The sequence below is a fragment of the Pongo pygmaeus genome, chromosome 6, assembly GCF_028885625.2.
Source record: "Pongo pygmaeus isolate AG05252 chromosome 6, NHGRI_mPonPyg2-v2.0_pri, whole genome shotgun sequence".
NCBI classification, from domain to species: Eukaryota; Metazoa; Chordata; class Mammalia; order Primates; family Hominidae; genus Pongo; species Pongo pygmaeus.
Genome location: NC_072379.2, coordinates 9,805,066 through 9,816,621, shown reverse-complemented (window position 1 = coordinate 9,816,621; position 11,556 = coordinate 9,805,066). Strand labels below are relative to the sequence as shown.

General features: G+C 56.5%; 1 protein-coding gene across 1 annotated transcript; it reads right to left on the bottom strand.

Moving 5' to 3' along the window:
• Window positions 1-169: 169 nt before the first annotated feature.
• GNB2 (G protein subunit beta 2) lies at window positions 170-5,768 on the bottom strand. Its single transcript, XM_054496386.2, has 10 exons — window positions 5,394-5,768; window positions 2,999-3,144; window positions 2,749-2,787; window positions 2,523-2,629; window positions 1,916-1,979; window positions 1,671-1,833; window positions 1,513-1,579; window positions 1,034-1,235; window positions 725-941; window positions 170-643 (listed from the first exon to the last, which is right to left on the bottom strand). Exons 2-10 carry the CDS (start codon window positions 3,053-3,055, stop codon window positions 537-539), a joined length of 1,023 nt encoding a protein of 340 aa, XP_054352361.1. The 5' UTR covers window positions 3,056-3,144; window positions 5,394-5,768; the 3' UTR covers window positions 170-536.
• Between the last annotated feature and the right edge of the window lie 5,788 nt (window positions 5,769-11,556).

Genomic DNA, 11,556 nt, shown 5'->3' with positions numbered 1-11,556 from the left:
CGGAAGGCTTTGGGTTGGGGCTTCACCTTTGCTCTGAGGGAGAGTGGGGACCCCACCCCCAGCCCCAACTGCCTGGCAGGCCCCATACCCTCCCCGCCACCCACCCCCTCAGCAGCCTTCAGGCAACAAGGTCCAGAAACGAGAACGCAGCAAGGGCAGAAACCAGGTACAGAGTTGGAATTGGCTCCTTTATGGAAAAACTGAAAATATAATAAAAATTAAAATAAAACCAGTTTTAAAAAAGCCAGCCCCTGGGGTTTCCACCTCCTGCCTCTGGCCCTCCAGAGGGGTGAGGCCCCAACCCCAGGGCAGCAGAAGGATGAGGGCCTCCTGCCCCTCCTCTTCCCCTATTCCATCCCCTTCTTATCTCCACAGTGGGGGCCCCGGGAGGAACCAAACCTGGGTGGGAGGGCAGGGACCCAAGGCCCCGTGGCCCAGGGAAGGGGGCTGGGAGTGCGCCCAGCCCCGAAGCCCTGGCCTGTAGTGTGGGCGTGGGCAGGACCCCTCCCGGCCTGGGCCCAGAGGGGGTGGGGCCGTTAGTTCCAGATCTTGAGGAAGGAGTCCCAGGAGCCCGTGGCCACAGCCATGCCATCGTCGGTGACCCCGAGGCAGCTCACGCGGTTGTCGTGGCCAGCGAGGACCCCTGTGAAGAAGGAAGAAGTCAGAACCCATTTGGCCTGGGCTCCAGGTCCCCACCCGCCCAGCCGGGAGCCCCAGCTGTCACCTGCACGGTCGCCCTTCATGGCATCCCAGATGTTGCAGTTGAAGTCGTCATAGCCAGCGAGCAGCAGCCGGCCGCTGCGCGAGAAGGCAACAGAGGTGATGCCACAGATGATGTTGTCATGCGAGTACATGAGGAGCTCCTGATCGGCCCGCAGGTCGAAGAGGCGGCACGTGGCGTCGTCAGAGCCGGTGGTGAAGGCGTAGCCGTTGGGGAAGAACTGCAGGACACGGGACCGGGATGGGGTGAGGGCGAGGGGCAGGGCCGGGAGCCTGGTGGGGAGGGCCTGGCCCAGCTCGCCCCAGAACTCACAGCCACTGCATTGATGTCAGATTCGTGGCCGATGAAGGTCTGTCGGCACATGGAATCCCGCACATCCCACAGCTTGATAGAGGCATCACAGGCGCCTGACACAAACGTGCGGCCATCGGGGGCCAGGGACAGGGACATCACATCCCCACTGTGTCCAGCAAAACCCACTGTCTGCTGGCCTGTCTCAATGTCCCACAGGGCACTGGAGAGGTAACAGGAAGAAGGAAAAGATAAGAGACGGGGCGAAGAACAGAGTCCCTGTTCTCCCCACCCCACCACGAGCCCAACCTTGTGGAAGCGTCCGGGGAGGCTCGTGTCAGAGCCTTAGGTGGAGAGGGGATGCATCCCTCCCTGACCCCCTTAGCGCCCACCAGGAGAGGAAGGCTACGGTGCACGCTGCGTGCTGAGCACTGGGACGGTGGCCCCTGAGGCAAGAAGTGTGGGTTTGCCCAGACTGCCCAGCCCTGGCAGAGCCTCACCAGGTGGTATCCCCAGAGCTGGTGATGATTTGGTTGTCATCCAGGAAGCGGCAACACGACAGGTACCCTGGGGAAGGAGCTGGTCAGCCAGGTCTTCACACGGAGGGCAGTGCACCCCCCGATCCCAAAAAGGGCCCGAACTGGGCCAGGCCCCTCACCAGTGTGGCCAGGCAGCTCCCGGCTGACCCTGACGTTGCCCTCGCGGGTCTTGAGGCTGTAGATGGAGCAGATGTTGTCCAACCCCCCACAGGCCACAAAGTTCCCTGAGGGCGCGTAGGCACAGGTCATGACCCAAGAGGAGCGCAGCGGGATGGCGTGAACCTGCGGAGCAGGGGCAGCGCCGGGGTCAGAGCCAGCCAGGGCCCTGTGGCCCTGCCCCACCCTGCAGCCCGCGCCACCCTACCTTGTTGGTGGTGTAGCTGTCCCAGATGATGAGCTTCCCATCCTGGGAGGCGCTGACCAGCAGCCTGGTGGGGAACAGTGTAGGGAGAGCAGAAGGGTGACATGAAAACAAGACACACCCCCTTCCCATAGGGTGGGAGAAGGTAGGGTCTCTCTGTTGTCCAGGCTGGAATGCAGTGGCACCATCACAGCTCACTGCAGCCTGGAACTCCTAGGCTCAAGCGATCCTCCCACCTCAGCCTCCCCCGCATAGCCGGGGACTACAAGGCGAGCACCACGACACCCAGCTCATTTTTCAATTTTTAGTAGAGACAGGGTCTCACTATGTTGCCCAAGCTGGTCTCCAACTCCTGAGCTCAAGTGATCCTGCCCTGGCCTCCCCACGTGCTGGGATTCCAGGCGTGAGCCACCAGAGTCTCCAGCTGCAGCCCCCAAGTTCTCACCAGCATGGTCCTGCCTGTCCAGGTCTGGCGGGCATGTCTGGGAGTCACCGTTTTTCCAGACATACTCTGGGTATTCTGGTGGCCTGCTCACCCCGCCAGATCTGAGGCTGCTCCCACAGCCTGCTAGAAAGTCGGCCCACAGCGCCAGCCCACGCACACACACACCTTGAGTCGGTCCCCCAGTGCATGGCATAGATCTTTGCCAGGTGCCCACGGAGGGTCCTCCGAGTCCTCATCTGGATTCTCCCCACTGGGTCCAGCCCAGCTGTGATCTGGAGGTAGAGACAGAATGGGCTCGGGGAGGCCCAGGCAGCAGGACTGCAGAGAGCAGCGGCCTCTGATCCTTGTCCCTCCAAGCCCTAGTTACCCCCTGGCCACCAAGTGCCCTCACCTGGGTCAGTGTTGAGTCCCCACATGCTTTTCGGGCATCCTGTAGGGGATGGCAGAGCCAGAGAGACGCGAGAGAAGACAGGTTGGGGAGGAAAGGGAGAGAAGAGAACAGAAGACAGGAGTGGACAGGGTCAGATTCTGAGCCATTAAAGGCCCTCCCTCCCCCTTCCCCCACCAACACCCTCACCCAACCCGATCCAGGGCACCTGGTGGTGTACACATGAATCGCCCGCCCCGCACCAGGCCCTCACCCGGATCTGGTTCCGGAGCTGCTCGGCCTCCTGTCTCAGTTGCTCCAGCTCACTCATGGCGCCGGGCCCGTGGGGCGGGGTTGGGGGCGGCTGGGGGCCGCGGGACGGGGGCTGGGGGAGGCAGCTCCTGGCCGCTGGCCCGAGGCCTGGGGGATGCAGGGCTGACGTCAGGCCCGGGGCCGCCGGGGAAGTGGGGAGAAAGGCGGGGTTGCAGCGCGGCCCGGAAGGGGTAAGCAAGGGGAGGGGGAAGGGGCGGCGCGGCCGCCGTCCCCGGGCACAACCAGGGTCTCCGGCACCAGAGACGTCGCCGAGTAAGAGCCGACTTCCCCAATCTTCCTCCCGCCCCCCGGAAACGGAGCGGGAAGTGCAAGAGGAAGCGCAGGGGAAACCCCTCCCTCGGACACAGCCCGGGCAGGACACCCGCGGCAGGAACTGGGGGGGGGGGTGTCCCTTCGAAAACAGACCTGGCGTCTGCCCCAGCCCGCACAGGCACCGCCCTCCAAGCACCTAATTTTAAAAGGGGCGGTGCCTCTTGAAATTCACCCCACAAGGCGCACACCCTCCACACACACCCCCAGCTTCGACGGTGGCGGGTGGGGGGGAGAGACCAGAGGGGAAAGCTGGGCTGTTCGTGGGGTTGCCTAGGCAACCGTCACCCGGACCGAGAGCACCTCATTGGTGAAATGCCCCCACCCTAGCCCCGTTGCCAAGGCAACCGCATCCACGGCAGAGACCTGTAGGGTGGGTGACCCCACCCCCGGCCCCATCGCCCCCGCCCGACCCAGCCTCCCGCCCTCCCCAGAACCGGCCCGGGTGGCTGTTTACAGGATTTGGGAAAAGCCAATTGGGCGCTAATAGGTTCTGGAAGGCTCACCCCGGATAATCCCCGGTCCGGCTGCGCCCCATTAGCCGTCCGCCGCGGGTGGGGGTGACAGCGGCGGGGAGGGCAGCCCCGAGCCGCTGCTCCCTTCCGCGCAGAGACCGCCCGCCCCGCCGCGCCCGCAGAAAGCCCGTGGGAGCCGCTCTCGAGTAATTACGGCTCCGCAACGAGGTCCCCGGCTCCGAGGCGCGGAGCTGCTCTCTCCCAGGCGCGGGCGGGCGGCCCCAGGCGGCCTGGCCCCGGCGCCCTGGACACCCGGGGGGCCCAGCCCGCAGGCTCGGCGCCCGGGCCCCAGGGGCCTGGCTGGCTCCGCTCCGGGAGCCTGAGTCCTTCCCCGTCCGCGGGACACCTGTGCGATCCGGCCGTACACACTGCACTTGGCCGGCCCAGGCGTCCCCCACCCAGCTCCCACTTCCCCCAGGCGCAGGGCGTTCCTCTTCCCCACTGACATTTCCTCTCCTTGTAAGTTCAGCTTTCTACGCCAGTGCCAAGGGGTGACCCTCAAAATCGGGGGGTGGGGGGTGCGGGCAGAACTCCTTACTCTACCCAACCCCCAGGCCCGCACAAAGCCTCTTCCACCTACTAGCAGCCCAGGCCTGGCGGCACCGCCGGAGGCCCAGGGCAGAAGGAAGCAGGGCTGGAGGAAGAAACTGGGGGCGGGGGCGACGCTCTCAGCCCTCGGTCCCCATCACCCCCCAGGGCCCTCAGCAGCCCCCAGACTCTAGGGATATAGCAGCCGGGGCCCCATAGAGAAATGGGGGTGCCACCGCCTCCGCAAGTCTGGCGGGGCCCAGGAGAGGTGACGGGAGGGTCCCTGGATCTGGCAGCTGGAAGGCGCGGGCTGCTGCGGCGCTGTGAAGCGCAGTGGGCCTGGCCCTCCAGCCCCCACGACCTCCATTTTGCCCAAAAGAAAGCTGGGCGGGGGGCGGGCGCCTGGGAGCTGAGCTTGGGGTGAGGATCTGTAAAGGGAATAGAGCGCCGAGGGCTCCAGTTTCGGGGAGTGGGGCCAGAAACCACGGGTAGCACCCAAATCGGGGGTAGGGTGGAGACGAAAGGAAGGGTGGCGCGCGGCCTTGCCTGCTTCTTCCCGATTTTGGAATTGTGCGAGGCGAGGGCCGGCAGGGGTGCGACAGTGGAGGACACGAGGGGTGCTCCCCGGGGGCAGGCGGGAGGGTGGCGGTGGGGAAAGGGGGCGGGGCGGGGCCTAGAGGAAGCCCGGAATTTAGCCCCCCAACTTCCAAGGGAGCAAGAGGCAGTCGGGGCTGGGCTGGGGTCTGGGGTCGGGCAAAAACTTCGCTGATGGTGCGGGGAAGCGCACGCACCGTGGGAGGCGAGGGTCCCCCCCAGTTCCCCTTCCGGGTTTGGGAGCGACGGGGCCAGAGGGGAAGGGAGGGGAGGTCTGGAGAGTTACGTCCGCTCCCAGGAGGCCAGCCTGGGGAGACCGAAGGAAGAGAGGTTCCCCTGGGGGAAATTGGGGCTGGGGGGCGCGAGGACTCCTTTTGCCAGCGGAAGTACCTGTGGCGGTGGGACTCTGCGGCGGGGGGTCGCTGGCGGTGCGCGGGCGGCGCTGTCTTCCTCCGCGGCGGAGGCGGCGGCGGCGGCGGCGGCGGCGCGGATGGATTTCCTCAGTGGCCCCAGTCCCGCCGCCAGCGCTGCCTCCCCAGAGCGGAGGGATCCCGCCCGCCAGTGACGCGGCTGCCGCCGCCGCGCCCAGGACCCGGCTGGGCGAGACCAACTGCTTCGCACTTGGGGGAAGCCAGGAGACAAAACCCCGCCGAGGGGGCAAAGGCGGGCCCAGTCGCTCCCAAGGATCTAACCCCACGCTTTGTGGACGCAAACCGTACTCAAATAAAGGGTTTGCTTCACGGAAAGGAGTAAGACATCCCCCCTCTGGTACTGGAGGAGGTGGTACTGGCATATGAGGAGGGTGAGACCTATCGCTGGTCACGTGATCAGCCTCCCGCCCCGCCTGGATTGGGTGGCTCCAGACTGGGAAGGGGAGTTCGACGCCCAAGTTCCCGGTTGGGCCACGCCCCGGCCCTGAGGAGGCCACGCCCCCCACCAGGGGGCGGAGCTAAAGAGACCTGGACGGGGCCCGCTTCGAGGCGGCTGGAAGAAGAAGCGCGATTCCGAGAAAGTCCCCGAGCGGGAGTTGGTAGGGGCTGATGCGGGCGCCCCGGGAATGCCATGAGAAGGGTCGTGTCCAGGCATTTCCTCAGCCTCGCCCACTGGGCCTTTGTAGACGCCCCTTTCAGGGCTTGCCACTGAAATAACAACTCATTTATTGAGTGCCACACTTTTTTTTTGAGAGGGAGTCTCGCTCTGTCGCCCAGGCTGGAGTGCTGTCTCGACTCACCGCAACCTCCGCCTCCCAGGTTCAAGCGATTCTCCTGCCTCAGCCTCCTGAGTAGCTGAGACTGCAGGTGTGTGCCACCACACCCGGCTAATTTTTTGTATTTTTAGTAGAGACGGGGTTTCACGGTGTTAGCCAGGATGGTCTCGATCTCCTGACTTCGTGATCCGCTCATCTCGGCCTCCCAAAGTGCTGGAATTACAGGCGTGAGCCAACGCGCCCAGCCTTCTCCCCATTTTCTAATAGTGGAAAGAGTCCTGAGGCTGCAGAGTTTAGATATGAACCCAGGCAGCGAAAACTTTACTGTACATTCCAGTATATCTGTACGAGCCTCTAGATGAATCCCTTTCTCCAGGGACCTTGCCTGTAAAGGGACAAGAACGTAGGTCTAGGCCTCAGTTTCCACATCTGTTAAATGGGGATGTTGACAGCATCTGCCCTGCAAGTCCCGGATTTTTACTGAGAACCCCATCGATTGTGGAAATGCTTTGTGAAGTTCAAGGCAACGAATAGCCTTCACTGAGTCCGTGTAATTTGAAAGTATCAAAACATGCAGCCATAAGAAAGAACGAGATGGGGCTCACGCCTGTAATCCCAGCACTATGAGAGGCCGAGGTGGGTGGATCACTTGAGGTCAGGAGTTTGAGACAAGCCTGGCCAATATGGTGAAACCCCATCTCTGCTAAAAATACAAACATTAGCTGGGCGTGGTGGCACATGCCTGTAATCCCAGCTACTCAGGAGGCTGAGGCAGGAGAATTGCTTGAACCTGGGAGGTAGAGGTTGCAGTGAGCCAAAATCGCACCACTCACTGCACTCCAGCCTGGGCAACAGAGCAAGACTTCGACTCAAGAAAAAGAAGAAGAAAGAAAAATGAAAGAAGAAAAAGTAAAAGAAAGAAAAGGAAAGAAGGAAGGGAAGGAAAGAAAAAAAGGAAGGAAAGAGAAAGGAAGAGAGAAAAAAGAAGAAATCATGTCGTTTGCAGCAACATGGATGCAGAAAAGAGAGAGAGAAAAAGAAAAGAGAGAAGGAAGGAAGGAAAAGAAATAAAGAAGAAACAAAAGAAAAGAAGAAATCATGTCCTTTGCAGCAACATGGATGCAGCTAGAGGCTTTTATCCTAAGTGGATACGTTTCTGCAGGAACAGAAAACCAAACACTGCATGTTCTCACTTATAAGTAGGAGCTAAACATTGGGTACTCATGAACATAAAGATGGGAACAATAGACACGGGGGATTACTAGAGGTGGGAAGGGTTGAAAAACTACCTATTGGGTACTGTACCCCTGGTGACGGGATCAATTGTACCCCAAACTTCAGCATCACGAGATATACCCATGTACATGGGTACATTCATGTGCACATGAATCAGAATCTAAAAAGATGAAATTATATTTTAAAAAGTATCAAAACATACTCTTCATTTAGTCTCTGTGAAAGACATTACAAATCGCTTTTCAAAAACAATTGTTTTTTCTTTTTTTTTTTTTTTTTTTCTGAGATGGAGTCTTGCTCTGTCACCCAGAGCTGGAGTGCAGTGGCACAATCTCGGCTCACTGCAACCTCTGCCTCTTGGGTTCAAGCGATTCTCCTGTCTCAGCCTCCCGAGTAGCTGGGATTACAGGAGCATGCCACCACACCTGGCTAATATTCGCATTTTTAGTAGAGATGGGGTTTCATTTTGGCCAGGTTGGTCTTGAACTCCTGACCTCGTGATCTGCCCGCCTCGGCCTCCCAAAGTGCTGGGATTACAGACGTCAGCCACCGTGCCCAGCCTACAATTGTTTTTTCCGAATCGAATATGTTATGAACATAGAAGTTGTCTTTGTAATGGATACACACACTCACACACTCAGAATGATCTGCCTGGTGGGGCAGGGAATAGTAAACATGCCAAAGGGAAAATGAAAAAAGAATCCTGTAGGTTTTCATTATTGTAGGCAATTATGTCCATATCATTTACAAAGCTATTGCCAAATCTGTCTAAGGAAGCAGAGTTTGAAGGTTGGGGGGGGGGGACATCTGGGAGAAATTCAACAATGGCATAACAGAGCTTTCAATATGAGAAACAAAAGCCCAGTTTTTTTAAAGAAAATATAAACAATCATATTCGTCGTTAGGTGCAAATTCTATTTATGCATACCTGCCAATTCAGTGACATATAAGCAATAGATAATAGATGTCAACTACACATGAGAATTTGGGAGGGACCTCAGAGATGAGTACGTTGATTTCCTCAATCTGTAGATGGCCATGATGACTTCCCTAAAGTCACTTAACAACAAGCAGCGCAGGACTACAGCACAATTTTGTCAGTCTCAAGAGGGCATGTGTGCTGCTGCTTCTTCTTTGGTTTCTGTGCTAATAAGCTTTCCTGTTTTAACTCATTCCGTTGATATTTACTGAACCGGATGATGTATCAGGCACTGCCCTAGGCAATGAGGATGCAACCTTGAATGACAGATGCACCCTCCTCATGGAGCTTGCAATCTATAGAGGAGGCAGATGGGCATTGAAATATGGATTAGGGTCAGGCGTGGTGGCTCACACCTGTAATCCCAGCATTTTGGGAGGCAGAGGTGGGCGGATCACTTGAGTCCAGGAGTTCGAGAACAGCCTGGGCAACATAGCAAGACTCCGTCGTTAAAAAAAGAAAAAGAAAAAAATACATGGTGGCGTGCGCCTGTAGTCCCAGCTACTAGGAAGGCTGAGGCGGGAAGATGACTTGAACTCCTGAGGCAGAGGTTGCAGTGAGCTGAATTTGTGCCACTGCACTCCAGCCTGGGTGACAGAGCCAGGCCCTGTCTCAAAACAAAACAAAACAAAACAAACAAACAAAAATGAAAAAATAACAGTGCTTGGCCTGGAGGTATTGTTTACTTCGAGCAGAACATTTGAGATGGAACATATTCTGGGAGGAAGATCAAGAGTTTAAGATTGGGAAGTTTTAGGTTTGAAGAGCGTATGGAGAAAATTTTTTTTGGTGTTTTTGGTTTTGTTTTTTTGAGACAGGGTCTCACTCTGTCACCAAGACTGGAGTGCAGTGGCGCGATCACAGCTTGCTGCAGCCTCGACCTCCTGGGCTGAGATGATCTTCTCACCTCAGCCTCCCCAGTAGCTGGAACTACTGGTGCACACCACCATGCCTGGATAATTTTTTGTATTTTTTTGTAGAGACAGGGTTTTGTCATGTTGCCCAGGCTGGCCTCGAACTCCTCCGCCAGCCTCAGCCTCCCAAAGTGCTGGGATTACCAGTGTGAGCCACCGCACTCGGCCGGGTCTCGCTCTGTCGCTCAGGCTGTAGTGCAGTGGCACGATCTCGGCCCACTGCAACCTCTGCCTCCTGGGTTCAAGTGATTCTCCTGCCTCAGCCTCCTGAGTAGCTGGGACTACAGGCACGCGCCACCAGGCCCGGCTAATTTTTTGTATTTTTAGTAGAGACGGGGTTTCACCGTGTTAGCAAGGATGATCTTGATCTCCTGACCTCGTGATCCACCTGCCTCAGCCTCCCAAAGTGCTGGGATTACAGGCGTGAGCCACTGCACCTGGCCTCTTTTTTTTTTTTTTAAACTTTTATTTTAGATTCACGGGGTATGTGTGCAGGTTTGTTATATGGGTAAATCGTGTGACACTGAGGTTTGGAATACAATTGATCCCATCACCCATGTAGTAAGCACAGTACCCAATAGGTAGTTTTTCTTTTTCTTTTTTTCTTTGAGACAGGGTCTTGCTCTGTTGCCTAGGCTGGAGTGCAATGGCATGATCTCAGCTCACTGCAACCTCCGCCTCCTGGGTTCAAGTGATTCTTCTGCCTCAGCCTCCCAAGTAGCTAGGATTACAGGTGTGCACCACCACACCTGGCTAATTTTTGTATTTTAAGTAGAGATAGGGTTTCGCCATGATAGCCAGGCTGGTCTTGAACTCCTGGCCTCAAGTGATCTGCCTTGAACTCCTGGCCTCAACTGATCTGCCTGCCTTGGCCTCCCAAAGTGCTGGGATTACAGGCGTGAGCCACCATGCCCGGCCCCATTAGGTATTAATAGTTTTCAACCCTTGCCCCCTCTTCTTCCTTTTTCCCCCTAGTAGTCCCCAGTGTCCATTGATGCCATCTTTATGTCCATGAGTACCCAATGTTTAGCTCCTGTTTACAAGTGAGAACATATGGTATTTGGTTTTCTGTTCCTGCTCTAAATTCACTTAAGAGAATGGACTCCAGCTGCATCCACTTTGCTGCAAAAAAACATGTTTCTTTGTTTCTTTATTCTGTTTCTTTTTATGGCTGCATAGTATTCCATAACGTGTATGTACAATTTTCTTTATCCAGTCCACCGTTGATGGGCACCTAAGCTGATTTCACGTCTTTGCTCTTGTGAATAGTGCTGCAAGGAACATACGAGTGCATATTTCTTTCTGGTAGAAGGATTTTTTTTCTTTTGGGTAAATACCCAGTAGTGAGATTGCTGGGTCAAACTGTAGTTCTATTTTTAGTTCTTTGAGAAATCCAGGAGAAATATTTAATAGGTGGCTGTAGACACAGTCCTGGAATTCAGCAGAGAAATCTGGGTTGGAATAGAGCCCCAAGAGTGAGTGGCACATTCTAGCAGATGACGTCATAAAGAGGTGCAGGGAAAAGACAAGATGGCCTAAGACCAAGCTCTGAGGAACTCTGACATTTAGAGGTCAGGTGGAGAACAAGTTGCCAAAGGAGAAGCCGGCAAACTAAGAAGAAAATCAGGAGGATGCGGACTTCTGGAACCCAAAAGAAAAGAGTGTTCCAAAAAAGGAATGGGAAACTGTGCTGAAGGCTGCAGAGACATGGAGCAAGCCTGCCCTGAGAAGTGTGCAGAGGATTGGGTAGAAGCCACTGTAGCTCTGCCTACAGCATTTGCAATGGGTGAGTGAGAAATGACGCAGTGGAGAAAAACGACGTGGACCAGACTTTGGGTATCTCAGCTTGGCCGGGGACCATGTACAAAGCTGGTGCAGCAGTGAGAAGAGGAAGTGGAATCAAGATAGTCGGGGTTTTTTAGGCCGGGGGCGGTGGCTCATGCCTGTCATCCCAACATTTTTGGGAGGCTGAGGCAGGAGGATCGCTTGAGGTCAGGAGTTCAAGACCAGCTTGGGCAACATGGTGAAACCTCGTCTCTACTAAAAATACAAAAAATTAGCCAGGCGTGGTGGCGTGTACCTGTAATCCCAGCTACTCAGGAGGGAGGCAGGAGAATTGCTTGAACTCAGGTTGCAGGGAGCCGAGATTGCACCACTGCACTCCAGCCTGGGCGACAAGAGCAAAACTCCATCTGAAAAAGAAAAAAAAAAAAAGAT

Coding starts and splice junctions, on each gene's coding strand:
- GNB2 (XM_054496386.2), bottom strand. CDS start 3,055: ATGAGTGAGCTGGAGCAACTGAGACAGGAGGCCGAGCAGCTCCGGAAC. Junction 2,788..2,998: donor AGCTCCGGAACCAGATCCGG/GTGAGGGCCTGG, acceptor CATCCCCTACAG/GATGCCCGAAAAGCATGTGG. Junction 2,630..2,748: donor GGGACTCAACACTGACCCAG/GTGAGGGCACTT, acceptor CTCTACCTCCAG/ATCACAGCTGGGCTGGACCC.